At 46.0% G+C, this 27,262-nt stretch overlaps 2 protein-coding genes across 2 annotated transcripts in view; one reads left to right on the top strand and one right to left on the bottom strand.

Annotated features, from left to right (window-relative positions):
* Positions 1–18,542, top strand: part of LOC308159567 (long-chain-fatty-acid--CoA ligase 1-like) — a gene marked incomplete at both ends in the record, with an annotated part of 20,566 nt that extends 2,024 nt beyond the window's left edge. Inside the window, 19 exons of the mRNA XM_080533382.1 lie at positions 847–961; positions 3,767–3,831; positions 4,049–4,150; positions 10,088–10,187; positions 10,350–10,525; positions 10,865–10,897; positions 11,497–11,548; positions 11,767–11,840; positions 12,101–12,178; positions 13,703–13,837; positions 14,055–14,189; positions 15,898–15,993; positions 16,202–16,274; positions 16,387–16,475; positions 16,613–16,729; positions 16,828–16,971; positions 17,277–17,378; positions 18,176–18,247; positions 18,402–18,542. Coding sequence (XP_080389508.1) covers positions 847–961; positions 3,767–3,831; positions 4,049–4,150; positions 10,088–10,187; positions 10,350–10,525; positions 10,865–10,897; positions 11,497–11,548; positions 11,767–11,840; positions 12,101–12,178; positions 13,703–13,837; positions 14,055–14,189; positions 15,898–15,993; positions 16,202–16,274; positions 16,387–16,475; positions 16,613–16,729; positions 16,828–16,971; positions 17,277–17,378; positions 18,176–18,247; positions 18,402–18,542 — 1,899 coding nt within the window. The remainder of the gene's footprint in view (positions 1–846; positions 962–3,766; positions 3,832–4,048; positions 4,151–10,087; positions 10,188–10,349; positions 10,526–10,864; positions 10,898–11,496; positions 11,549–11,766; positions 11,841–12,100; positions 12,179–13,702; positions 13,838–14,054; positions 14,190–15,897; positions 15,994–16,201; positions 16,275–16,386; positions 16,476–16,612; positions 16,730–16,827; positions 16,972–17,276; positions 17,379–18,175; positions 18,248–18,401) is intronic.
* Positions 18,543–19,785: 1,243 nt separating this feature from the next.
* Positions 19,786–26,167, bottom strand: primpol (primase and polymerase (DNA-directed)). Its single transcript, XM_080533798.1, has 14 exons — positions 26,046–26,167; positions 25,214–25,417; positions 24,908–24,996; positions 24,281–24,419; positions 24,013–24,160; positions 23,728–23,800; positions 23,165–23,277; positions 22,875–23,031; positions 21,607–21,683; positions 21,392–21,478; positions 21,152–21,260; positions 20,936–21,012; positions 20,473–20,519; positions 19,786–20,401 (listed from the first exon to the last, which is right to left on the bottom strand). Exons 2-14 carry the CDS (start codon positions 25,394–25,396, stop codon positions 19,877–19,879), a joined length of 1,824 nt encoding a protein of 607 aa, XP_080389924.1. The 5' UTR covers positions 25,397–25,417; positions 26,046–26,167; the 3' UTR covers positions 19,786–19,876.
* Between the last annotated feature and the right edge of the window lie 1,095 nt (positions 26,168–27,262).

Below are 27,262 nucleotides of genomic sequence, written 5' to 3'. Positions count from 1 at the left end.
CCCACCTGATCACTGAGAGAAAAAAATAATAATCGTACAGGAGGCGTCTTGAAGCTGTCGTTGGAAACAAAGGCTTCTCCACCAAGTATTGAATCAATTTCAGTTTCAGTCAGTTAGCGTGTTCAATACTTCTTTCCTGTGTCATTCCCTTTATTGCAATGTCTGGTCTACATTTCAGGTGAATAGCTGCAACGGAAATATGTTGAATTAAAAAAATGTTGATCTCTCTCTCTCTCTCTCTCTCTCTCCCTCTCTCTCTCTCTCTCTCTCTCTCTCTCTCTCTCTAGATAGTTTTCCTAGTACTTATCTGTCCTCTTAGGAGGTGTGGGTGTGGGCATGTGTGTGTGTGTGCTGGCCTACTTAAAAAGTAGTTTGTGCCAAAAGTGCTTCAACCCAATGGTCTGTTAGTGTGTGTGTGTGTGTGTGTGTGTGTGTGTGTGTGTGTGTGTGTGTGTGTGTGTGTGTGTGTGTGCGTGTGTGAATATACAGTGGGGGAAATAAGTATTCTCAAATGTTTTAATTCAACATATTTCCACTGCAGAGACTACAGTACACACAGTGCTGCTCTTCACATGAAATTTGAAACTCAATAAAACTACACAGCTAAAAAAAAATCCAGATATGTTGAATACTTATTTCCCCCACTGTATATATGTGTGTGTGTGTGTGTGTGTGTGTGTATGGGGGGGGGGGGGGTGTATATGTGTGTGTGGGCGGAGGGGGGTGTATATATACAGTGTATTTATGTGTGTGTGGGGGGGGAGATGTAAATATTTATGTGTGTGTGTTCGGGAAGGGTGTATATATTTTAATATATATTTATGTGTGTGTGTGTGTCTGTGTCAGGGTGAAGAGTACGCCCGCCGGTCCATCCTGAACGCCAGTGACAGTCACATGACCCACTACTACAGCGACGCCCGCACCATGTATGAGGTGTTCCTCCGAGGACTACGAGTCTCTGGTACACACACACACACACACACACACACACACACACACTTATATACACACACACACACCAGGGTTTCCGTTAGAAAATTTTGCCGTCGGACATCGTGTCCGGGAAGAATTCGATTTACCGGACAAACGTGATATATTCCGGTCATCATATTAAAATATAATAAAAAAATTTTTTTCCAAAATCATATATTTTTTTCCTCCAAATCTAATGTTTGTCGCGGTGATTACTGTTGTGTAGCGGCCTATATATGCCATTTAATGTCTATTTCTCATCCGATACGATTAGATGCGAGCTATATAATATATAATAATATAACATGATTTGACGCATGCGCGCTATGCCATGCGTCAAATCCAGCGCTGAACGGGTCCAGCGCTGAACGGGCGCCTCACTGGGAACTGAACAGACAGCATCGATCAATGAACGGACTCCACATTACGTTAACTGAAGTTTGTTAAATTGTTTGGGATTAATGTGAGTTTTCTATTTTCTCTTTACAGTTTTACCCTTTTTTTTTTTTTAAATCAATAAAACAACGTCATTTCTATAAGTCTCGCTGGTTGGGAAGGCATTTCGTTTAGCTCGGGAGTATGACAATGGGAAGAACATAACTGTTTATTGAGAAACAATTGATAGGCAGTCTGGGATACGTATATAAAGAAATACCACAATGTCTAGATGTATAACATTTTATTGAACAGTAACAGTGCAAGCATGTAGGCTACGGGGAACAGGGATTTTGGTCAGTAGGTCCTTTGTACAGAGGGCGTTTCTCTCCGACAACACGTTCCCAGGTACCATGGAAGTCATAGGTAGTCCAGCACACTGACAGAGAGACAGACAGACAGACAGATAGACAGACAGACAGATAGACAGACAGACAGACAGACAGACAGACAGACAGACAGACAGACAGACAGACAGTCAGCTTACTTCTACCCTTTTGAGTGGAATTACTCCTTTAATTAGCTGTTAGCCATCTCAAAGCCCCCTGAGTTGCTCGTCAACACTGAGAATAGACCACATTATAGAAACCAAAACACCGTTTTTTTAAATCCACAGGGAATAACCGAGAGTGTAAGGAAAGGCACACCCAGCGCTGTCAGTGGTGGGGAGACTTGAAGTGGCTTTGCTTGATTTCCATCACAGATTCAAGGATTGAAACACTGATGAAAATAGGGAGTAATAGTGATGGGATTATTTTAGATTATTTTAGATTAGATTAGATTAGATTAGGTGAGATTCAACTTTATTGTCATTGCAGAGTACAAGTACCAGACAACAAAATGCAGTTTAGCATCTAACCAGAAGTGCAAATAGTGATATAAAAACAAACACTTAACTTTCGGGGAAACTGCTAAAATAAAATAAATTAAATAAATTAAAAAAGAAAGCGACTATTAGCACCGCCGAATGACAACAAACGTATGAGTAATGAGTAAAACAATGTCACTTTTATAGTATGTTGTTTAACTTGCCGTTCGGTCGCCATGGCTCTGGTGTGTGTAGCAGCTTCAGCTAGCTGGCTGGAAACTTCTAGGGGTGCGTTCGTAAACACGCTCTGAGAGCGCCGGAGCGCACGCTGGCTTCGATGTCACAGAGCGACCGAGTCGTTCGATTGGACGAGAGGCGTTCCGCGAGTGCTGATCGGATTTCCAGAGCGTGTTTACGAACGCACCCAGCCAGCTTTAGCGAATTGTATTCAAAGGGAATTATTTTCACCGGACAATATGTCCGACGACTTTTCAATTTGTCGGACTTCACCAAATTTTACCGGACAAAGACCGGCAATTGCCGGTTAACGGAAACCCAGACACACACACACACACACACTGATACACACACACACACTTAATCACACACACACACACACACATAGAGAAATATATATACACACATACAGCTCTGGAAAAAATTAAGTGACCACTACACTATACATACTGTACACACAAACATACACACAAACTGAGAAAGCATCACTGAACTCCACATAATAATAATAATAATAATAATAATAATAATCTTTATTTGTATAGCACTTTTCCAGCTCATATGAACATGTGATGTGTGATTCAACAGTGTTTCCAGGGTTACCAGGGTTGCCAGGGTTAGCCAGTGTTACCAGGGTTACCAGGGTTACCAGGGTTACCAGTGTTACCAGTGTTACCAGGGTTACCAGGGTTACCAGTGTTACCAGGGTTACCAGGGTTACCAGTGTTACCAGGGTTAGCCAGTGTTACCAGGGTTACCAGGGTTACCAGTGTTACCAGTGTTACCAGGGTTACCAGGGTTGCCAGTGTTACCAGTGTTACCAGTGTTACCAGTGTTAGCCAGTGTTACAAGGGTTACCAGTGTTACCAGGGTTAGCCAGTGTTACCAGGGTTAGCCAGTGTTACCAGGGTTACCAGGGTTACCAGGGTTACCAGGGTTACCAGTGTTACCAGTGTTACCAGTGTTACCAGGGTTACCAGGGTTGCCAGTGTTACCAGTGTTACCAGTGTTACCAGTGTTACCAGGGTTGCCAGTGTTACCAGGGTTGCCAGTGTTACCAGTGTTAGCCAGTGTTACCAGGGTTGCCAGTGTTAGCCAGTGTTACCAGTGTTGCCAGTGTTACCAGTGTTACCAGTGTTGCCAGTGTTGCCAGTGTTGCCAGTGTTGCCAGTGTTGCCAGTGTTGCCAGTGTTGCCAGTGTTACCAGTGTTACCAGTGTTACCAGTGTTACCAGTGTTACCAGTGTTGCCAGTGTTGCCAGGGTAACCAGGGTTACCAGTGTTACCAGTGTTACCAGTGTCCTCTCCTCTCCAGATGATGGTCCATGTCTGGGCTCCAGGAAACCCAACCAGCCCTACGAGTGGTTGTCATACCAACAGGTGAGGCCAGGGGGCGCCATCGAGCTCTGCACCTGGGAGTTATAGTTGTATGGTCTGTCCTCCCCCTCCTAACAGTAATGTCAACATGGTGGTAACAGTGACATACTAACGGGTGTGTTGTGTTGTAAAGGTAGCAGTAACGTGTGTGTGTATGTATGTGTATGTGTGTGTGTGTGTGTGTGTGTGTGTGTGTGTGCGCGCGTGTTTGTGTGTGTAGGTAGCAGACATGGCAGAGTTCCTGGGGTCTGGTCTCCTCCACAGAGGACATTCTCTGTCAGGAGACAAACACATCGGCATCTTCTCACAGAACAGACCTGAGGTACATCTCTCTCTCTCTCTCTCCCTGTCTCTACCCCTCTCTCTCTCCCTGTCTCTACCCCTCTCTCTCTCCCTGTCTCTACTCCTCTCTCTCTCCCTCTCCCTGTCTCTACCCCTCTCCCTCTCTCTCTCCCAGTCTCTACCCCTCTCCCTCTCTCTCTCCCAGTCTCTACCCCTCTCTCTCCCTGTCTCTACCCCTGTCTCTCTCTCCCTGTCTCTGTCTCTCTCTCCCTGTCTCTCTCTCTGTCTCTACCCCTCCCTCTCTCCCTCCCTTTCTCTCTCAAGTTTCAAGTTTATTGTTACATCCCATTATACAAGTATAAGAGAGTAAAATTCAGTTCCTGGACATTGCAGCAACAAGAACAATAGTTGCTGTGTGCTTAAGGGTAGACAGTTAAGGGTAGGTAGTCACCTGCCCTCAGTAGGCTGGTTTAAGAGCCTGATTGCCTGGGGGAAGTAGCTGTTGGTTAGCCTCTGAGTTTTGGCCCTGAGGCTATGGAAGAGGCGTTGTCTTTTGGACGGCATTGGTTCGAACAGACTGTGATTGGGGTGGCTAGGGTCTGTGATGCACCCAGTCAGGATACTCTCAGTTGTGTCTCTGTTGAAGGCCCGTAGGATCTCGGACCTCATCAGGGCTCGACATTAACGCCGTTTTAATTGTCCGGAGCAAGTAAAACTTTCGCCGGGTTTGTTTGCGTGAGCACGATGACGCTGCTAGATCCCGGATATTTTTACCTGTGTGCAGGAAGAACAACAGACGGCGCAGGCGCGAGACTAGACTAGATGATCTTGAGTGAAGATATTATCAAAGCGTACCGGTGATCGACAGGCGAGTACACTTTGATAATATCTTCACTCACGTTCATTAGTCTGGTTTATGGTTAAATAAAGGCTAAATAAAATAAAATATATATCCTGTATAGTTAGATGTGTAGAGTGATGGGTAATGTACACCTCGTTCCAAATTATTATGCAAATTATATTTTTCTCAGATTTTCCTAAATAGTCGATGCAAATGACAATCAGTATAATTTTCAAGTCATCAACCGTTAGAGTATAATTCAAATTTGATTGAACAAACCTCCCAATGATAACAGTATTTTTTATTTGTATTAAAAACTCAAAATGCACTTTTCCAAATTATTATGCACAACAGAGTTTCAAAACATGTTATAGGTTGTAAAGAACTAAAAATTGTAATTTGATGAATTTAGGGTTAGGAGCATAGGTGAAAGTGGGCCGGAACGGTCCGGTGCGGCGTTCCGGCAAGACTTTCTGTGCCGGAACGCCGTTGGGGGAAGAGATGCAGCTGCCTGTCAATCAAAATCCGATTGCTGCAGAGTGCAGAAGCAATCACGATTCACGATCCATAATTTCCAACAAGGAAACACATGGCTGACGTTATGTTTCGTTGCGTCTATTTTAATACCTTTGAAAAGGACATGTTAACCCGCTTTACAGTAGACCCGACGCGACGCGACGTGGTTGGGTGGGCAGCACTGGGCACTGAGACAGTCCGACCGGGATTACAGTCGCGCCGTATGGAAGCATATAGTGGACTTAATTCAAATGTTAATGCAATTTGAGATTGCATTTGTATGTTCCACTTTTGCATGCATTCTTTCAGACAATATTCAAATTCAAATGCAATTCTAATGATTTGCATTTTCATTTCCATGTACCTGATGTGCACATTCGCTGTCAATATTAAAATGATAATGCAAAGCCATTTGACATTTAATTTTCAAAGTCATGCGCTGCTTTGTAACTGACAAAACTGACAAGTTCATTCTAATGTAAAAATTACTATGCAATCCCAAAATAGCATATTCATTTGCCACTTTTGCCTGCGTTATTTGAGTCAATATTCAAATTGTAATGCAATAATGTGATACGCAATTGCATTTACATGTTCTAGTAAACACATCCGCTTTGTAGCTGACAAAATTCAAATTTTCATTCTAATGTGAAAATGACTATGCAATCCCAAAATAGCATATTCATTTGCCATTTTTGCCTGCGTTATTTGAGTCAATATTCAAATTGTAATGCAATAATGTGATTAGCAATTGCATTGATATGTTCTAGGAAACACATCCGCTCATTAGAATTGCATTTGAATTTGAATATTGTCTGAAAGAATGCATGCAAAAGTGGAACATGCAAATGCAATCTCAAATTGCATTAACATTTGAACTTAGTCCACTATATGCTTCCATAAGCAAGCCGTGTTGCCAGATTGGGCTACTTTTGGTCACACTGGACGGGTGGATTCGGCAGCTTGTAGACTGGTTGGGCTGGAAATTGTCAATTCCATCTGGCAACCCTGGTAGCAAAATATGTGCATACGTATCTGGTAGCCTACTGGTACTTTCAAATCGCATCGTATTATTATTATTATTATTAATAATAATAATTACAATTTACAATACAAATACAACAATTGGAGGTCCCTCAAAGAAAATTTGGGCGCACTGCGCGTGCACAACATCAACCTCCAAGGCTTGATTTTGACCCAGGAAAAACCCTGGTATGTACTGTATAACATGATAGCCATCTATGCACTGTATATAAGATGATGACCAAGGGTCTTTCTGCTGCTGACCAAGGGGTTGAGTTCACTTGATGAGGCCCAATTTTGTTTTAGACTCTGTAGGCTACTGTATTTGTTTATTAAGACTTAAGATATATTATCTGAATTTCTCTTGTTTTATCAAATGTTCCAATTATTTTCATTTCTTGTGCTGGTTTAAAATTGCAGGAAACTAGCACAAATAATTGTGTGGGAGAGAGGGGCCGCCGCTACCAAAACGTGCACAGTTTTGGGTCGCTCCACCACCAAAAACTCTCACTCCAAACTTTTGGTGAAACATGGCAGCCCTAAAGTGTTTCTAATTTCGACACCAACACCACGATGTGTGTGTTCAGGGATGCATGAAGCTGGGGGCAGGAGGAGAACAATATGAAACGATGAAGGTTGGGGTAGTAGCCTATAGTTCCTGTAAGAAACTCAAACCACTTTCACCCCTGGTTAGGAGGTCATATTAGGAGGTCATATTTACTGAAATCAAAAGCTATTTCAAACAAAAACATCTTAACAGGTCAAGTTACATGTTAACATAGGACCCCTTCTTTGATATCACCTTCACAATTCTTGCATCCATTGAACTTGTGAGTTTTTGGACAGTTTCTGCTTGAATTTCTTTGCAGGATGCCAGAATAGCCTCCCAGAGCTGCTGTTTTGATGTGAACTGCCTCCCACCCTCATATATATTTTGCTTGAGGATGCTCCAAAGGTTCTCAATAGGGTTGAGGTCAGGGGAAGATGGGGGCCACACCATGAGTTTCTCCTTTTATGCCTATAGCAGCCAATGACACAGAGGTATTCTTTGCAGCATGACATGGTGCATTGTCATGCATGAAGATTATTTTGCTACGGAAGGCACGGTTCTTCTTTTTGTACCACGGAAGAAAGTGGTCAGTCAGAAACTCTACATACTTTGCCGAGGTCATTTTCACACCTTCAGGGACCTTAAAAGGGCCTACCAGCTCTCTCCCCATGATTCCGGCCCAAAACATGACTCCGCCACCTCCTTGCAGCCTTGTTGGGACATGGTGGCCATCCACCAACCATCCACTACTCCATCCATCTGGACCATCCAGGGTTGCACGGCACTCATCAGTAAACAAGACTGTTTGGAAATTAGTCTTCATGTATTTCTGAGCCCACTGTCATGCTGCAAAGAATACCTCTGTGTCATTGGCTGCTACAGGCATAAAAGGAGAGAAACTCATGGTGTGGCCCCCATCTTCCCCTGACCTCAACCCTATTGAGAACCTTTGGAGCATCCTCAAGCAAAATATATATGAGGGTGGGAGGCAGTTCACATCGCAGCTCTGGGAGGCTATTCTGGCATCCTGCAAAGAAATTCAAGCAGAAACTGTCCAAAAACTCACAAGTTCAATGGATGCAAGAATTGTGAAGGTGATATCAAAGAAGGGGTCCTATGTTAACATGTAAGGCCCAATCCCGATTCTCTTTTCTACCCCTATGGCTCGTTTTCGAGTGTCACTCGATTCGAAGGCAAGGCCTTCGAATACGTCACAAGCCCTACCCCTTGAAATCAAAGCCCTATGAATTGGGACAACCCTTCACGGCGCCTACGTCATCACGCGGTACGGTTGACGCGTTGTGTTGCCGGCGAATTCTCACATCTCGCAATGCCTTCTTCAGCTGTGTTTATTTCTGTTGCGTGTGCTATAAGCATCTATTTTCGTTTGTTATCAACACACTGTAGTGTTTAGACGTTCCTTTTTTAGTCTCTTCCGTCAGCGATGTCTTTTTTGTGGACATCGCAATAATGACAATGAATTTAATGACAATGAATGACTCCAACCAAAACAACCAGTCCATCAATAGTCATAAAGCGTTGTCCAAAAATCACGTTACCAAGCGCCTTTCTCAGAACAATTCGTCGTCTAGAATCCAAAAATCAATCCATCATAGTGGTGGTCAAAAACGTAGAAAGAGGATCTCTTGGGGACGCGGCCACATTTGCCTGTGAAGGAGAGATGACAAATAAGCGGAAACATTTCTCAGTAGAGTCGAACGGTGATATATCATCATCCTTTACGCGTATCCTTAACTGTAGTTACATTTCGCGTGTCATATGCCATTAGACATGGAAATATGTCATCCGCTGTCAAACGCCACAGGTAATAATTGATTTATGACTGTACATCTCTGAAATGCTCGACTGTCATGCAGCGTTGCGTTACTGTAACGTTAGACACAGCACCGACATAAAAGCGATTTTTGGGTTATGCGTGTTATAAATAAAAGGTCTATAATGCATTGTAATGACATTAAACTAAGACAATAAGATGGTTATCATAATTTTTCAAATCTTTATTAATAAGTAATTACAGAGAATTAAAATGACATTTCCGCATTGAATAGAGCGACATAAGATTTCTGTAGATGATTCGCAATGCATCCTGGTATCAAGGGGTAGCGTACCGTTAGCCCTTCGAAGCTAGTCTGGTCCTGAAATCCCTCGAAACGAAGTAATAGTTAGCCCTCCCCCTTACCCCTAGCCCTCGACGAAATATGAATTGAGACAGCCCTCGCCCTAAACGTGAACGCGCAAATCGAGCCATAGGGGTGAAAACGAAGGGCTAGGGGTGAATTGGGATTGGGCCTAACTTGACCTGTTAAGATGTTTTTGTTTGAAATAGCTTTTGATTTCAGTAAATATGACCTCATAATATGACCTCCTAACCCTAAATTCATCAAATTACCATTTTTAGTTCTTTACAACCTATAAAATGTTTTGAAACTCTGTTGTGCATAATAATTTGGAACAGTGCATTTTGAGTTTTTTATTTAAAAAATAAAATACTGTTATCATTGGGAGGTTTGTTCAATAAAATGTGAATTATACTCTAACGGTTGATGACTTGAAAATTATACTGATTGTCATTTGCTCGACTATTTAGGAAAATCTGAGAAAAATATTATTTGCATAATAATTTGGAACGAGGTGTAGTTATCATGTATAGAGTGATGGGTAATGTAGTTATCATGTATAGAGTGATGGGTTATGTAGTTATCATGTATAGAGTGATGGGTAATGTAGTTATCCTGTATAGAGTGATGGGTAATGTAGTTCTCTCCTGTATAGAGTGATGGGTAATGTAGTTATCCTGTTTAGAGTGATGGGTAATGTAGTTTTCTCCTGTATAGAGTGATGGGTAATGTAGTTTTATCATGTATAGAGTGATGGGTAATGTAGTTCTCTCCTGTATAGAGTGATGGGTAATGTAGTTATCCTGTTTAGAGTGATGGGTAATGTAGTTTTCTCCTGTATAGAGTGATGGGTAATGTAGTTTTCTCCTGTATAGAGTGATGGGTAATGTAGTTCTGTCCTGTGCTTAGTGGACCATCTCAGAGCTGGCGTGCTACACCTACTCCCTGGTGGTGGTTCCTCTGTACGACACGCTGGGGACCCAGGCCATCGCGTATGTCATCGACAAAGGTACCCCAGTTTACATGACCCCTGACCCCTACCCCGTCACCCCTAACCACTTACCCTACCCCCTGACCACTAATTTCCTCCTGACCCCCCTGACCCCCACCCTGTGCATTCGTGTATATAATGAAGAGGTACCATAAGGATAACCTGTTGCCATGGCTCCAGCTTCCATCTCCACGGTGATCTGCGACGTGGCGGAGAAGGCTGTGCTTATCTTGGACTGCATGAGTGGGCGGGGCCACACAGTGAAGACCATTGTCGTCATGGAAACGTTTGATGCCGAGCTGGTGTCGCGGGGCCAGAAACAGGGCGTCGACATAATCAGTCTGGCGGAACTCCAGGTACACACAGGCCACACCCCTACATACAGGCCACACCCTTAGGACTGGGCTAGTGGTTTCATGTTAGGAGTTAGGACAAGGCCATTTAGTGGTTTCATATTGGGACTAGGATAATTAGTAGTTTCATAGGACTGGGTTAGAGGTTTCATGTTGGGACTAGGCCAGTTAGAGGTTTCATGTTGACTGGGTTAGAGGGTTCATGTTGGGACTGGGTTAGAGGTTTCATGTTGGGACTGGGCTAGAGGTTTCATGTTGGGACTAGGCCAGTTAGAGGTTTCATGTTGACTGGGTTAGCGGTTCTATGAATGTTGATGTTGTTGTGTTTCTTGACTCCACCAGGCTGTAGGAAAGGCCAATCACCAGAGACCAGTGGTGAGTCAGACCCCCTCATCACCCCCCCCCCCCCCCCTCCTCCTCACCCTTCCCTCCTCCCCTCCTTTTCTTGAACCAATCACGCCGGTCACATGACCCTGAACAACCTGTTTCTAGACCATCTCTCCTATTGAACAACTGTAGTGGTTTTATATCATGTTATACTGAGAAATGTAAGTCTCTCTACAGTAGTGGCGAAATCTAGCACTCAAGGAAGGCCCATTTCCTTCCTGTAAGGGATGGGCCAAGATCTGTGGCGCAGTGAATACTTCTGACTATGGACAGGGCCCATAACTTGTGTAATCACAGATTTGTATAATATGATATATCCCAAGAATAGTGACCTCATGACCAAGGACAGTTCTATAATTATGAGTCGCACCCATCGTTGGGGGCTTCTTGCTCTTGGGCTACTGCTTTCTTGCTTATTGGTCTGCTCATTTCTCTCTGCACTCATGTAACTTGGCTTAATAAAAGGCCTTTTTGGAGACAATTGATCTGAGCTCTTTGTGCTTTATAAGTTCTACTAAATCTATTAAGAATCAATTATATCCACGACACAACTCTTGTGTGTGGTAACCGTGGTAACTCTTCTGCAGCCTCCAACACCAGAAGACCTGGCTCTCGTCTGCTTCACCAGCGGAACCACAGGTGTGTGTGTGTGTGTGTGTGTGTGTGTGTGTGTGTGTGTGTGTTTATTTGACTGTGTGGGTGTGTGAGCGTGTGAGCGTGTGTGTGTGTGTGTGTGTGTGAGTGTGTGCTAACTGTGCTAGTGTTCTACTAGAGATGTTAACTCCTTCATGGGCGCCCAATCATCCCTGCCTTCCATTGGCTCGTTCAGCCATGTGACTGTACCTGTCGTTGTCTAGGCAACCCAAAGGGAGGCATGCTGACGCATGGCAACGTCATCTCTAACTGTGCTGCTTTCATCAGGATCACCGAGGTACACACAAACACACACACATACACACGCACACACACACACACACACACACACACAACATCATTCCATCCCTCTCTGTGTTTCCCTGCATTTCTTCCTGATCCTTCTACAGTCTTGCCTGCTGTTTATTTTCTCTTGGTCTCTCTCTGCTTTCACTCTATTTCCTCCTCCCCTCTTCTCTCCTCCCATCCCTTCCCCTCCTCTCCTCCCTCCCCTACTCCCTCCCCTCCTCCTCCCCCCCGTCCCCTCCCCTCCCCCAGGGTGTCCTGGACACCAGCCCTAAAGATATCCTGATCTCCTTCCTGCCTCTGGCCCACATGTTTGAGAGAGCGATGGAGGTATGACCATGTCTGACCTGTGTGTGTGTGTGTGTGTGTGTGTGTGTGTGTCTGTGTGTGTCTGTGTGTGTGTGTGTGTCTGTGTGTGTCTGTGTGTGTCTGTGCGTGCGTGCGTGTCTGCGTGCGTGCGCATGCGTCTGTATGCGTGTGTGTGTGTGTGTGTGTGTGCGTGTGTGCGTTTGTGTGTGTGTTCGTCTTCCTCAGGTCCACTGCATGCTGAACCTCCATGACATCCACATGTCCTTCCTTCCTCTAGCTCACATGTTTGAGAGGGTCGTAGAGGTACGTACTACACACACACACACACACACACACACACACACACACACACACACGTTTGTGAGGTGACTATAATCCCTTTCACACATACGAGCCTTCCCAGTAGATTCTATGGAATTTCCTGTGTCGGCTTATAATAATAATAATTCATTATATTTATATAGCGCTTTTCCGGGGCTCTATGTGTGAACGCGACTGACCAGGGAAATTAACCCGGTCGGGACCATGTATTTTTCCATGGAATCTACCGGGTCGGCTTATGTGTGAACAGAAGCCTGAACATTCCCCGGTCCGTCTCCTTTCACAGCTGTCCTGCATCGCGCAGTCAGCAGGGCAGAGCGCATAAGAACTTCCCCAGACTCTGAATATCTCTACTATTAAATATTATTCCACAACTGGACACTACTTCATTTCCAATCATAGTGGAGGTATGATATATATGGCAGATATATATATATATATATATATATATATATATATATATATATATATATATATAGTATATGGTATATGGCAGTCTCACGCGCCTGGCTCGTTCGAATCACGTCTACTACGTTCCAGTTCTGCATCCAGTTGAATGTGTGATTCAAGTAGCTTGTGTAAGCCCAGGGCAGCCAATATAATTCCACAACTGGATAGTACGTCGTTTCCAATCATAGTTGGCTAGATTACTTACTTAGATAGCTTACTTACTTATCAAATGTACATTTTGTGATATAGATGCATTACGAGCAGTGCACACACACTATCTCCTCCCACAGCTGTCCTGCATCGCTCAGTCAGCAGGGAGAGCCCGCAGCGCAGAACGCATAGCATTATGTCTAATTGAGTTAACTCGTATTATGCTTACCATCACCAAGTTCTCCCATACTGTGCTTTTGGACTAGTATAGTATGTTTATATCGGTAATCCGTAATGGTAATCAAGTGCTTTAGTTGGCGAGCGAACTCGGTGATGGTAAGCATAATACGAGTTGACTCGCTGTTAAATTAATGTAAAAAATATGATGATGAATACATAAAAAAAATATATACATAAAACAGAGGTATGATATATGGCATATGGTATATGGCAGTCTCACGCGCCTGTCTCGTTCCAGTTCTGCATCCAGTTGAATGCATGATTCAAGAAGCTTGCACAACCCGGGAATTGCCGACATGTGTGAAAAGGCGCAACCTGGTAATCTACCAGCATTTTGCTCCAGTGTGAACGGAGAGGGTCTCACCCTCCCCCCCTCCCCCCCAGGGTGTGATCCTGGTGCACGGGGCTCGTATCGGCTACTTCCAGGGTGACGTCCGCCTGCTGATGGACGACCTGCAGACCCTCCGGCCCACCGTGTTCCCCGTGGTCCCGCGCCTGCTCAACCGCATGTTCGACAAGGTGACACACACACACACACACACACACACACATACACACACACACACACACACACACATACATACACATACACTCACACACACACATATACATACACACACACACACACACACACACACCTGACCCCTGTGTGTGTGTGTGTGTGTGTGTGTGTGTGTGTGTGTGTGTGTGTGTGTGTGTGTGTGCGTGTGTGTATTGTATGTGTGTGCGTGTGTAGATCTTCGGCCAGGCCAACACTCCAGTGAAGCGCTGGCTGCTGGACTTTGCATGGCGGAGGAAGGAGGCGGAGCTCCAGGCGGGCGTGGTCAGGAAGAACAGCCTCTGGGACACACTGATCTTCAGGAAGGTCCAGGTAACCACGGCAACCCTGTAGGAGGAGGGGAGGGGCGAAGAAAGACTAAAACTGTACAGGGTAGTTACCTAGTAGTCATGGTAATTAACTAGTAGTCATGGTAGTGAACTAGTAGTCATGGTAGTTAACTAGTAGTCGTGGTAGTTAACTAGTAGTGGTGGTAGTGAACTAGTAGACATGGTAGTGAACTAGTAGACATGGTAGTGAACTAGTAGACATGGTAGTGTAACTAGTAATCCAAAAAGATGCTGAAAAACTGATTCATGCCTTTGTTTCAAGCCGGCTCGATTACTGTAACACACTTTTTACTGGCCTTCCTAAAAAAACTACTGCAAGACTTCAGCTCATTCAAAACTCTGCAGCTCGACTTCTAACTAGAACCAAGAGGAGAGAGCACATTACTCCGGTCCTAGCTACTCTGCACTGGCTGCCAGTAACATGTAGGGTTGATTTTAAGGTCCTCCTCCTTATATACAAACCCCTTAATAAAGCACATTGCTAATTCCCTTGTCAACTATGTGCCCTCAAGAACACTAAGATCATCTATTGCAGGTTTATTAGAGGTTCCCAGCAACAGTCAGAAGAAGATCGGGAGTGCAGCCTTTGCCAACTATGCCCCAAAGCTTTGTAACACATTACCTTTAGAGATCAAGGAAGCCAGCTCAGTAAATATTTTTAAAAGAAAGCTAAAAACGTACTTCTTCAATGTAGCCTTCAACTAGCTCATCTGCACCTGCCTACTGCTCATTTGCCAGCTACTGCACTTTAAATGTTTTATCAGCTAGCCCATTTTTAAAATATGTTTTATTGTATTTTCTTTACCTTTTCTTTTTACTGTTTTCCCCTGCTTTTATATTCATGTACACAGACTGACAGATAAAAAGACTAGTTGAGAAAGAGGTGATTGTGCATTGTGCAAAAGAAAGAAACTGTAATGTTGATATTGTGTAGTTGGATTTTTGGTGCAAGGTCCAGCAGAGACTGAGAACGTACACAGAGACTGAGAACGTACACAGAGACTGAGAACGTACACAGAGACTGAGAACGTTTACAGAGACTGAGAATGTACACAGAGACTGAGAACATTTACAGAGACTGAGAACGTACACAGAGACTGAGAACGTTTACAGAGACTGAGAATGTACACAGAGACTGAGAACGTACACAGAGACTGAGAACGTCTGAGAAAGTACACAGAGACTGAGAACGTCTGAGAACGTACACAGAGACTGAGAACGTACACAGAGACTGAGAACGTCTGAGAACGACACAGAGACTGAGAACGTACACAGAGACTGAGAACGTCTGAGAACGTACACAGAGACTGAGAACGTCTGAGAACGTACACAGAGACTGAGACGGACCTTTTCCAAAAACTGATGTTTGTGGTGCTGGTGGAAAGCCAGTGAGAAGTACAGAAAGACTGTGTAAGGTAGGGAGATGAAAGGGATATGGAAAGTTGATTAACAAGCAGAGGTTGTGCATTGTTTCCCTTTTTAAAATTTTATTTTATTTCTTTATTGTATTTTATCTTTATCTTTTCTTTTTAATGTTTCCCCCTGCTTTTATATTCATTCTATGCTTGTATATGTTGTATTCCTGTTGTAAAGCACTTTGAGCTGCATTTCTTGTATGAAAGGTGCTATATCAAAAAAGCCTTACTTACTTACTAGTAGTCATGGTTGTTAACTAGTCCCTGTGTCCTCAGGCCAGTCTGGGAGGGTGTGTCCGTCTGATGATCACAGGAGCAGCTCCCGTCTCTCCCACAGTCCTCACCTTCCTACGGGCCGCACTGGGCTGTCAGGTACACACACACACACACACACACACACACACACACACACACACACACTCACACACACACACACACACACACACACCCCACTGGGCTGTAAGGTACACACACACACGCACACACCCCAGTGGGCTGTCAGGCATGATTAGTTGGTGTGGTGGTGACTGACAGCTGATTGGTTGGTGTGGTGGTGACTGACAGCTGATTGGTGTTTCAGTTCTACGAGGGCTATGGTCAGACGGAGTGTACCGCTGGATGCTCCATGTCCATGCCTGGAGACTGGACCGCAGGTACACACTCACACACACTCACACACACACAGCCTCACAAACACGCACACACACACACACACACACGCACACACACACATACAAAGGCTCACGTTTGTATGCGTGTGTCCAGGTCATGTGGGGGCTCCTCTCCCCTGTAACTCCGTCAAGCTGGTGGACGTTCCAGAGATGAACTACTATGCTGCCAACCAGGAGGGAGAGGTGAGGACCAGACGTGTGTGTGTGTACCTGAGGTGCCCCCCCCCCCCAGATGTGTGTGTGTGTGTGTGTGTGTGTGTGTACCAGAGGTGTGTGTCCCAGATGTGTGTGTGTGTGTAACTGGAGTGTGTGTGTCCCAGGTGTGTGTGAAGGGACCCAACGTGTTCCAGGGTTACCTGGGCGACCCAGAGAAGACGGCCGAGGCTCTGGACCCCGACGGCTGGCTGCACACAGGAGACGTCGGCAGGTGGCTTCCTGTAAGTCCCCCCCCCCCACACACACACACACACACACACACTACACCCTAATCGTAGTTCTGTTAACTCAGATGTGTGTGTGAACTACTTCCTGTCAGAACGGGACGTTGAAGATCGTGGACAGGAAGAAGCACATCTTCAAGCTGGCACAGGGGGAGTACATCGCCCCGGAGAAGATAGAGAACATCTACATCCGCAGCCACGCTGTCGCCCAGGTCTACGTCCACGGAGACAGCCTACAGGTAGGAGAGAGAGAGAGAGAGAGAGGAAGAGGGAGGGGGAGAGAGAGACAGACAGGTGGAAACCCAGCTACACTTCCTAACCGTCTGCCAAATGTGTGATCATATTAGAGACATATTCCCCTCATATGACACACACGCAAACAGTTACAAAACAAATCAAACCTGGATTAACTCCCATCTCTGTGAGGCGAAACACCGTGCTGTAACCAGGGAAACCAGTGGAGCACAAACACAACTCTTTCATATAATATACTTCCTAAAGCTCTTCTGTTGTTGTTGTTGATGTTGTTGTTGTTGTTTCCCAGGCGTGTCTGGTGGGCATCGTGGTGCCAGACCCTGACTTCCTGCCTGGCTGGGCGAAGAAAAGAGGTTTGGAGGGCTCCTACGCTGACCTCTGCAACAACAAGGTGCTGCTCTGACCCCTGACCTTTTATCCTAACTCTTCCCTGACCCTAGCCCCTGAACCCTAACTCTAGGGCCCAATCCCAGTACACCCTTGGCCCCTAAAATGTTGTCCTACCCCTCAGTTTTGCACATTCACATGTAGGGGTAGGGTGTCCCGATTCTTGTTGGGATAGAGGGGTAGGGCAACATGAGTTTTTTCAGAGGCACAATCAAAATCAAGTGTTATGAGAAAATCTTCCAGAATGCCTTGCAAATCGTCTGCAAGATAGTGGCGAATGCACAAACAACAAAAGAAAACCACAAATTAATTTCTTTGTTAATATAGATTAAAAAATTATGATAACCATGGTATTATCTTAGTTTAATGACATTTCAATGTATTATAGATCTTTTCTTTATAACAATCAAACTGCTGACATTACAACATTGTTTTAAGGCTGATTTGTGCATGCCAGTGCCGCATTTTGACATATTTCCATGTCACATTTGATGGCGGAATTTAACTTAAGTCCAGCAGTGAAGTGGTTGCATTTGTTACCACTCCTCTAATGTCAGTGCAGACTGGGAGGGGAGCACGGGTTGCTAACCTACAGAGCACCGCTATTCCTCCATGCTTTTCTATGATACTACTGATGACGTATCAGGGTCTTGAATGGTTGTCCCATTTAATTGGGGAAGATTTCAACCGGTATCCCGTGTAACTCTGTTCCGAAAAATAAGAAATGGTATTGGGCCTATGGAGTTAACCCTACCTGTCTGTCTATCTGTTTTAACCTTACCTGTGTGTCTGGATTTCCAGGAAGTGAAGAGAGCTGTCCTCGAGGACATCTTGAGGCTGGGTAAAGAAGGGGGACTGAAGTCCTTTGAACAGGTACCTGTCTGCCTGACCCCTGTCTGTCTGTCTGATCCCTCCCTACCTGTCTGTCTGTCTGCCTGCCTGACCCCTACCTGTCTGTCTGACGCCAACCTGTCTGTGTGGCTGTGAGTGGGTACCAAAGATATAACTGCTATATCGCCCCCTCTAGGTGAGGGACATCGCTCTGCACACTGAGATGTTCTCAGTCCAGAATGGCCTCCTGACCCCGACCCTGAAGGCCAAGAGAACGGACCTCCGGAACCACTTCAGAGACATGCTGGACCTGCTCTACTCTAAGATCAAGATGTAGAGGAGGGGAGGAAGGGAGGGAGGAGGAGAGGTCATTCTGCCTTGTGGTTGCTAAGCCAGTCTGTCGTCCATTTTAAATGCAGTTGCCAAGTTGGAGTCTTGGCATCTGTCATTCCAGCATTTTCTAACCCTTCTAACTGTCTCACCAGAGCCACAGCGGAGGTGCTTTTGGTTTTATTTTTATTTGTTTTTGATCATGTTTCTCATCTACTTGTGTGTAGTTGTTGTAAAGAATTCGGTCAGACCTTCTGGAGAGACAGAGAGAGAGAGAGAGAGAGAGAGAGCGAGCGAGCGTGGGGCTCACCGTTAGATATTTATGCCGTCTATTTCATGTTTTGGTTTTTGTATTTAAGTTGATATTTAATGTGGCCGGACCCAGCCGTTGTTAGTGGCCACAGTATCCAGGGGTTGTTAGTGTTGCCAGGGTTACAGTCCTAGGCATTGTTACAGTGTTGCCATGGCCAGTCACAGGGATCGTAGTCAATAGAAGGCAGCATGGTGGGCTTGTAGCCAATAGGAAGGCAGCACGTGCCGACACAGTGTCACCAGCATTTCTTTCTGCCCTCAAGTGTCCTTAGAAAACTGTGGTGGCCTCAATGTGCCAAAAGGCACGGCTGGGAGCGTTGACCTTTGACCTGTTAGGCAGCGTTTCAGTCTTCCTGAGGTGATGTCACAACATGGTCCTTTCTGCAATATACAGGTTTACAATGGAGTCTCTGGGTATGACCCTGTCTCTGTCTCTCTCCCTCCCTCCCTCCCCCTCTCTCTGTTGGCGGTATAATGAGAGTATTTCTATAGTAGGTGGAGCTACAGACATAGTTGTGGTTGGCTGCCCTCCATCTTGGCCTCAACGTTCTGTGACCATCAACATATAAACAGTCACATAACTGTGGTGCTAAAATGGCCGCCATGGAATTCTAATTGTCCAGAATTTACCTGACTGTATATATATATATATATATGTGTGTGTGTGATGTGATGGCAGGTGTGTACAGGGGAGTGTTCATGCCTTTCTGTTTCACATCTGTACAAAATAAACACCTGTTTCTCCAGACTCAGCCTGTTTATACAGGATGCTGCTGTCGTGTGTGTGTGTGGGCGGGGGGGGATGAGCTTAGTAAACACATTCTGGCTTCTCGTCAACACAACATCTCAGTTTGGAAAGCGCAATAGCAATCCCACAACCCCTTCAATCTTTATTGCTAACATACAGGCATAAATGTACACTTGGATTGGATGACAATATTGGACTATTAAAGTCGAAATGAAAAATTGCTATGGTAAAAGTTAGGGTCAGGGTAAGAGTTAGGGTCAAGGTAAGAGTCAGGGTTAGCGTCAAGGGTTAGGGCTAGTTCTACCCTCAAACTCATCCATGATCTGAAGCAGAAGCTGATCTGAGACGTCCTCTGGTGTGTGTGTGTTGCTGTCCGTGGGGTGTGTGTCGCTGTCCGTGGGGTGTGTGTTGCGGTCCGTGGGGTGTGTGTCGCTGTCTGTGGGGTGTGTGTCGCTGTCTGTGGGGTGTGTGTTGCTGTCTGAGGGGTGTGTGTCGCTGTCTGTAGGGTGTGTGTTGCTGTGTGTGGTGTGTGTGTTGCTGTGTGTGGTGTGTGTGTTGCTCTCCACGTCCTCCAGAGCCTCCAGGTACAGCAGGTCATCGGGGCCGTCTTCTCCCCAGCCAGCTTCCTCTCCTCCCTGGGTTCGGCCAGTGTCAGAGCCCCCCTGTCCCCCTGGTGGTCCCAAGCCTGCCGCGTCCTCGTCTTTACCCCAGGATGAGGCTGTGTCTCTGGGCTGTCCCGCTGGTGGTGTGTGAATGAGCTCCAGGTTCCCTGATTCATCCATCAGGTAGGCTTGGTCCTCTTCATCCTAACACACACACACACAGTGATGTAACCACGGCAACCCACCACAGTCATGACATAACCACGGCAACTCACCATAGTGATGATGTAGCTGACACAGAGGTCCTGGGGTAGAGGGAGACCTGGAGAGAGAGAGACGGACACACGGGGTTAGAGGACAGGGTTATGTAGCGGATGTGGTTGGTGTGTGTATACACACAACACTTCATTAGGAACACCTCATTCATTCAGGTGGTGTCATGGTGTGGGGAATGTTTTCTTGGCACACTTTGGGCCCGTTAATACCAATCAGTCATGGCTTGAAATTGCACCTGAAGAATTGGCAGGAATTGCGTGATGCAGTCATGTCATCATGGACCAGAATCTCAAAATAATGTTTTCAACGTCTTGTGGAATCAATGCCACAAAGAATTGAGGCTGCTTTGAGAGCAAAGGGAGGCCCTACCCAGTATTGCTATAGTGTTCCTAATAAAAAAATACATAAAAATAAATAAGGTGCTCAGTGAGTGTGTGTGTGTGTGCGCGCATGTGTGCGTACTGGAAGATCTGAAGGTCTTGCAGGCTGGGTCATGACACTTCTGGTACCAGACCTCCTCTCTGAGATCCACTACGATCCTGGAGGAGGGGGGCGGGGGGGGAGAGGGGGGTTGAGGGGGGAAGGAGGATAACTATCATTATCCTTATCACCATAATCATGAAATATAATGTGAAGTCTGGTAGGACTAAAGACACCAGGACACCTCGTCTCACTCACATGATGTTGTTGCTCTTGTGGGCGCGGCCTATGTTGTGACACCAGCGGAACCCCATGATGTCATAGACCAAGAGCTGCTGGGATACAAAGTAACTCCACCGCCTGATGTCTGGAATGCACAGACAGACAGACAGACAGACAGACAGGTGATAGTGAGGCAGAGACAGACAGACAGAGTAGTTGGTATAGGAGTGTGTGTGTGTGTGTGTGTGTGTGTGTGTGTGGGAGAGGCCTACTTACGTCCCTGTACTCCGTCCCTCCTCAGCAGCGTCACCACAAAGTCATCCACCTCACTGTGAGGAGAGGACTGGTAACCTTCTAGAGAACCTGACACACACACACACACACACCCACACACACACACACACACACACACACACACACGCAGTTAACCAGCTGTCTCTGGGCAGGACACACACGCACGCACACACACACACACACACACACACCCCTACCTGTGGTGGTGCAAGTCCTGGTGTTTCTTCGGTCAGACTCAGGCTCATCCCAGGTTAGAATCCTCTGACCTACGAAACTACACACACACTCCATCAACATCATCAGTACTGTCATTAAACTACACACACATCATCAATACTTTATTTATCAATATCACATCAATCAATACTATCATGTGTTCTAGGCATGTTCTAGATTTTCTAGGAGAGTTCTCAATGTGCTAGGGGTTTTCTAGGCTGCGTTCGTAAATTCGCTCTGGAATCTTATCAGCACTCATGGAATGCCTCTTGTCCAATCAAATTACTTGGTCCCTTTATGATGCTGACCCAGTGTGCGCTCCGGCGCTCTCAGAAGGAATTTACGAACGCACCCTATGGGCCCTATTATGCACTTCATAAGTCTTAAGCAATAAGACGAGGCGGTAGATCTAAACTTAAGACGTGGAGGCGTGGTCAAGGCCACTTTGCTATTATGCGTGCGGTAGTGGGCGCCTAAAACCCGGCGCTAAGCAAAGAAATTAGTCATGGGTGTGTTTTGGGCGTCTTCTCAATCAACCCAATCAGCGTGCCAGGTGCCATTCCCTTTAAGAACCGGCTGCGTTGAGTCATTAGCGCTATGCTATTATGGAAGTCCTAAGAAGGAGGTCAGCGCGCTTCTCTGCCTCTCCCTTCTGAAATAAAGCATTTATACTGTGACCGTAATTGACGTCTTGCCGTGGAGCCACGTGCGTGTTCATGTGTGCCCACATGCATGCGCAAACCGCGGAGGCGCGCTCGTGTTTCAAAACGTGCATGAAGTCTAAACTTAAGAACTTTTCAAACCACTTCTTAGCGCTAGGAGCAAAGTCAGATCGCATAATAGCAGGGGCGCCTAGTGCACTTCATTAACATATGAACACTCCCACAATGAGTAATATATGCACGGGAGTATTACGTCTTATGTGTGGGCGCCTATCGACACGGGCATAATAGCAGTAGCGCGTATGAAGCGCATAATAAGGGTGGCGGTAGGTCTTAACCTGGCGGTGCGTCTTAATTAAGACTTAAGACAGCAAGTTAAGAAGTGCATAATAGGGCCCTATGTGTCCTAGGTGTTCTCGATGTCCTAGGTGTGTTCTAGGTGTGTTCCAGGTGTTCTGGGTGTGTTCTAGGTGTCCTAGGTGTGTTCTAGGTGTCTTAGGTGTTCTATGTATGTTCTAGGGGTGTTCTGAGTTCTAGGGGTGTTCTAGTTGTTCTATGGGTGTTATAGGTGTGTTCTAGGAGTGTACCTGACGTTGCTGATGAGAGAACAGAGGAACAGGTCCTGCTCAGCATTCCTTTTGGGTGTGGTGGTGAAGAGGTTGTCAGGGGCGATGGTGAAGGCAGCGTTCCTGCCGGCCTTGGAGGACCTGTAGAGACGGAAGTTCCTGTTCTTGGTGTACACACCTGGTTACCATGGAGACACGCACACACCTGGGAGGTTAAGAGGACAGGGCTATACGCGGAGGTGGTTGTTATAGTAGAGGTGTGTGTGTTATAGTAGTAGTAGTAGTAGTGGTGTGTGTTATAGTAGACCTACTCAGGTCAACAAACAGACAGTTCTCTCCTTCCTTGTTCTTCACCAGCAGGAAGCTGAGATCCCTCTCTTCCTGTCTCTTCTTCTTCTTCTCCTGTGGCTCCTCCTCCAGCAGGCTGTCAGCCAATCAGGTTGAGTCAATGATAACAGTTTATTACTATCTCCAATGCACTGACTGATTTAATACTCAATAACCATTATCTCTCCCTCTGTGTCCCGCCCTCACCTGTTCCCCTCCTCCCTCCTCACCTGTTCCCCTCCTCTCCCCCCCTCCTCTCTTCCTCACCTGTTCCCCTCTCTCCACCTGTTCCCCTCTCTCCACCTGTTCCCCTCTCCCCACCTGTTCCCCTCCTCTCCTCCTTCCCTCTTCTCCTCCCCCACTCCTCTCTTCCTCACCTGTTCCCCTCTCTCCACCTGTTCCCCTCTCCCCACCTGTTCCCCTCTCCCCACCTCTTCCCCTCCTCTCCTCCTTCCCTCTTCTCCTCCCCCACTCCTCTCTTCCTCACCCGTTCCCCTCCTCACCTGTTCCCGTTCTCTCCACCTCACATGCCCCTCCCCCTCCTCACCTGTTACCCTCCCGCTCTCCTCTCCTCTCCAGCGTGGTCAGGACAGGCTGCAGTACAGCTCGGAGGAAACTCCCTGGAACACAGAAACAACAACAATCCCTCACTGATGATGTCACAACCCCCACCTCCGTCACTCACTGATGATGTCACAACCCGATCACCTTTAGTACCGACATGTGTTGTCTTTAATGTTTAATGGCTGCGTTGGACAGGTGTGTGTGTGTGTGTGTGTGTGTGTGTGTGTGTGTGTGTGTGTGTGTGTGTGTGTGTGTGTGAGAGACGTACCGACGTGTGTGTTGTCTTTGAAGGCAGCGTCAGGCAGCAGGAAGATGAGGTGGCGGCTGAACTTGTCCTCCGTGCTGGAGTCAAGGTTCACCACCTCCCGGCTGGAACACACCACCCCAAACACCTCCTCCAGCTGCTCACACACCACCTGGATGCACACGCACACACACACACACACACACACACACACACAGGATAAGTGTCATACATACTTCTTAATTTATTGCCACAAAAGTTTATATTATATTTCTACTTCTCACCTACCTACCTGTATGAGTGACGCCACCATGCCCTGCCCATCCCGACCGTGATTGGTTGGCTTGTGGAACTCCAGGTCTAAGTAGAGTTTACAGACCGCCCCCTCTGGGATCACCTCGTAACAGTGCATCAGGGACTGTCTGTAGGTGCTACACACACACACACACACTGCATCAGGGACTGCCTGTAGGTGACACCGTTAAACCGTCTTCAAATTCTACCATGGTATACAGTATTACTGCACGATTAAAAATCACATTGTAGGGCTTAGAGGGAGCCGCCAATTTCAAATGACGAGGAGAAGCGGTCACGTGACACGTGATTGTGATCGCTTCTAAATTGTCTTTTTTTGACAGGTTATTTATTTGACAAATTACATTGTTTACAAAACGTTCTGTCATCACTTTCATAGCATCTTCAACCATATAGACAGTGGTGCTGGACAAACACTCTTAAGGCGTTTGTTATATGTATTCGCACATTGCATAACAGATTTTCTTTATGACGCTGTTTTCACATAGAGCGGTATACCGTATTACTGCCCAACCCTAAGGCACGCACACACACGCACTGCATCAGGGACTGTCTGACTGTCTGTGCCACACTCTCTCTCACACACACACACACACACACACACCTGTAGTAGTGCCACAGCTCACTGTAGCTGGTCACCAGGTAGATCCTCTGACCTGACTCCTCCTTCTCCAGGGCGAACACGTGAACATCCTTCAACACAGAACAGGACCGAGGGTTGGGTTAGGGTTACGGCTGCTGTCTATCCTGGGTGTAGGGTTGGGTCAGGGTTAAGGTTAGGGTGTAGGGTTGGTTAGGGTTACTGCTGCTGTCTACCCTGGGTGTAGGGTTGGGTCAGGGTTAGGGTGTAGGGTTGGTTAGGGCTACTGCTGCTGTCTACCCTGGGTGTAGGGTTGGGTTAAGCTCTCACCTCTCGGCAGCTGTGGGAGAAGCTAATGGCAAGACTCTGGCGAGGGAACAGGCGCCACACGGAGGCCGGTTGGGCGGGGCGGGAGAGCCGCGGTCTGTAACGTGATGTCAGAGGGGCCTGCTGGAACGACTGCGCCCGCTCCCCCACCCTCTGGAGTCTGGAGAGCCAATCAGCTTTCTTCATCCTCACCTCACTTGACCTGACCTAGAAGGACAAACAGACAAGCTGTTGTTGGGTGTACAGGTGTTTTTCAAACTCATAGACTAGCCTTTAATGAATCCTCCCCTTACTCTTTTTAATGTTTTGTGTCAATCAGCTGTTTCTGCTGTCTACGTCTTCCCGGAATGTGTCTTTCTTGTGTCTTATAAAGTAAGTATAAGGCCACTTGTTCTGCTGCAGTGTCACTAGACAACATGGTTTTGATGTTCTTATTCACAGTTTAGGGAGACAGCTGTATGTTTACAGATAGGAAGGAAGGATGGCAAAGAGGAGAGAGAGGAGGGGAGAGGATGTGAGTTTGTGCCTCATGTTTGACAGTACTGACGAAATGACGCTTTACGTAGCCGAGATTATTCGCCCCAAACCAGTTAATGGCAATGCACATAATACGCATTTTCGTTCTTATTATTTATATGCGAACTTTCAAAAGTTCTTAAAATTCTTCAAAAGTGCTTAAAATTCGCTTGACATTTTATGGAAACACGGCTGGTAGGCTACTGGAGTTCTATGTCATTTCTGGAGTTTTTTTTTTTACCATTCAAAATACCCATATAATTCGAAATAGTGTACATTTACCTGTCAATTCATGATGTTGTCATTACACTTGACTTACCGCAGAAAACTGTCGGTGTTTATCAGAACCAATAGCGTAGTAACTAGCCTGCTTGTCAACAGGTAGAACCGGTCTGGGATTTGCGCAACAAGCAAATCAAAAGACGAAGCTTAATAACAAACACATATTTATAACCAACAATGTATTACATAAAGGATTATTCAACAATAACCGCAGCGACGGCGCCAGTAGTAGCAGTAGTAGCATGTAGGCAGCTAGGCTAGCTACTATATGGCTGCGTTCGTAAATTCGCTCTGGAAATCTGATCAGCACTCATGGAATGCCTTTTGTCCAATCACAATTACGTGGTCCCCTTATGACGTTGACTCCAGTGTGCGCTCCGGCGCTCTCAGAGCAAATTTACAAAGGCAGCCATAGTCTATGGAGACTCATGACTGCATGAGCCAATTCAAGGCTTTCTGAAAGACTACTTATTCTGGTTTTGTACAATGCCTACGTATTTCTACGTTGCCGTTTGACATGTGACGTTTGGGTGATGAAGACTGAAGTTAGAGTTTAGGCTGAAACATGATAATGAATATTATAATGCAATTGTTCTCCTTACGTTGAGGAAATATTAAGGAGAAAAATCGAATGCACCCGTGTCGGTGTACGCAGTGACGTCATATTGTTTACGTGTCTCTGCCACTATGCCTCTGTGATCTGCTTACTATACAAACATATATATATCATCATGTGATTATTATATTATTATTATTATTATTATAATTGCTCTATAGCCTGACAGTATACACATTTTCTCCAAATAGGAGTCAGTTACCTCCCCTCACTTTTATAAGTTATGTTTAAAGTACTATGGTTGATGGATTGGTAAAATAAATATATACACACACACTGTATATAGTTAAGTTCCTCATCCAGGCAGTCTATGATGTGCTTCCAAGCCCGTCAAATCTGCACTCATGGGGCATAGCAGAGACACCAGCATGCCAACTGTGTTCCAAGCGAGGAACCCTGGAACACATCCTCAGCTGCTGTACAAGGGCCCTTGGAGATGGACGGTACAGGTGGAGGCATGACCAAGTCCTGAAGACCATCGCTGAAGCCATCAGCGCAGGACTTGTGTGGGCAAAGCAGTTCCGACCCTCCAAGAAAACCATCGCCTTTGTCAGAACTGGGGAGCAGCCAACCCCTGCCAGGAAAACGGATGACCTGTCCTGGAAGAACAACACAACAGCCACCATCAAGAAGGCACA

The sequence above is a fragment of the Nansenia antarctica genome (genome assembly GCF_963989245.1).
Source record: "Nansenia antarctica genome assembly, chromosome: 6".
In the NCBI taxonomy this organism is placed as follows: Eukaryota; Metazoa; Chordata; class Actinopteri; order Argentiniformes; family Microstomatidae; genus Nansenia; species Nansenia antarctica.
This window is presented reverse-complemented; position numbering and strand designations above follow the sequence as displayed.

Excerpts from the sequence above, each read along its gene's own strand:
- primpol (XM_080533798.1), bottom strand. The coding sequence starts at position 25,396 with ATGAAGAAAGCTGATTGGCTCTCCAGACTCCAGAGGGTGGGGGAGCGG. Across the intron at positions 24,161-24,280 it reads TGGTGGCGTCACTCATACAG|GTGGTGTGTGAGCAGCTGGA; the intron begins GTAGGTAGGTGA and ends GTGTGCATCCAG. Across the intron at positions 21,261-21,391 it reads GAGGGACGGAGTACAGGGAC|ACATCAGGCGGTGGAGTTAC; the intron begins GTAAGTAGGCCT and ends TGTGCATTCCAG.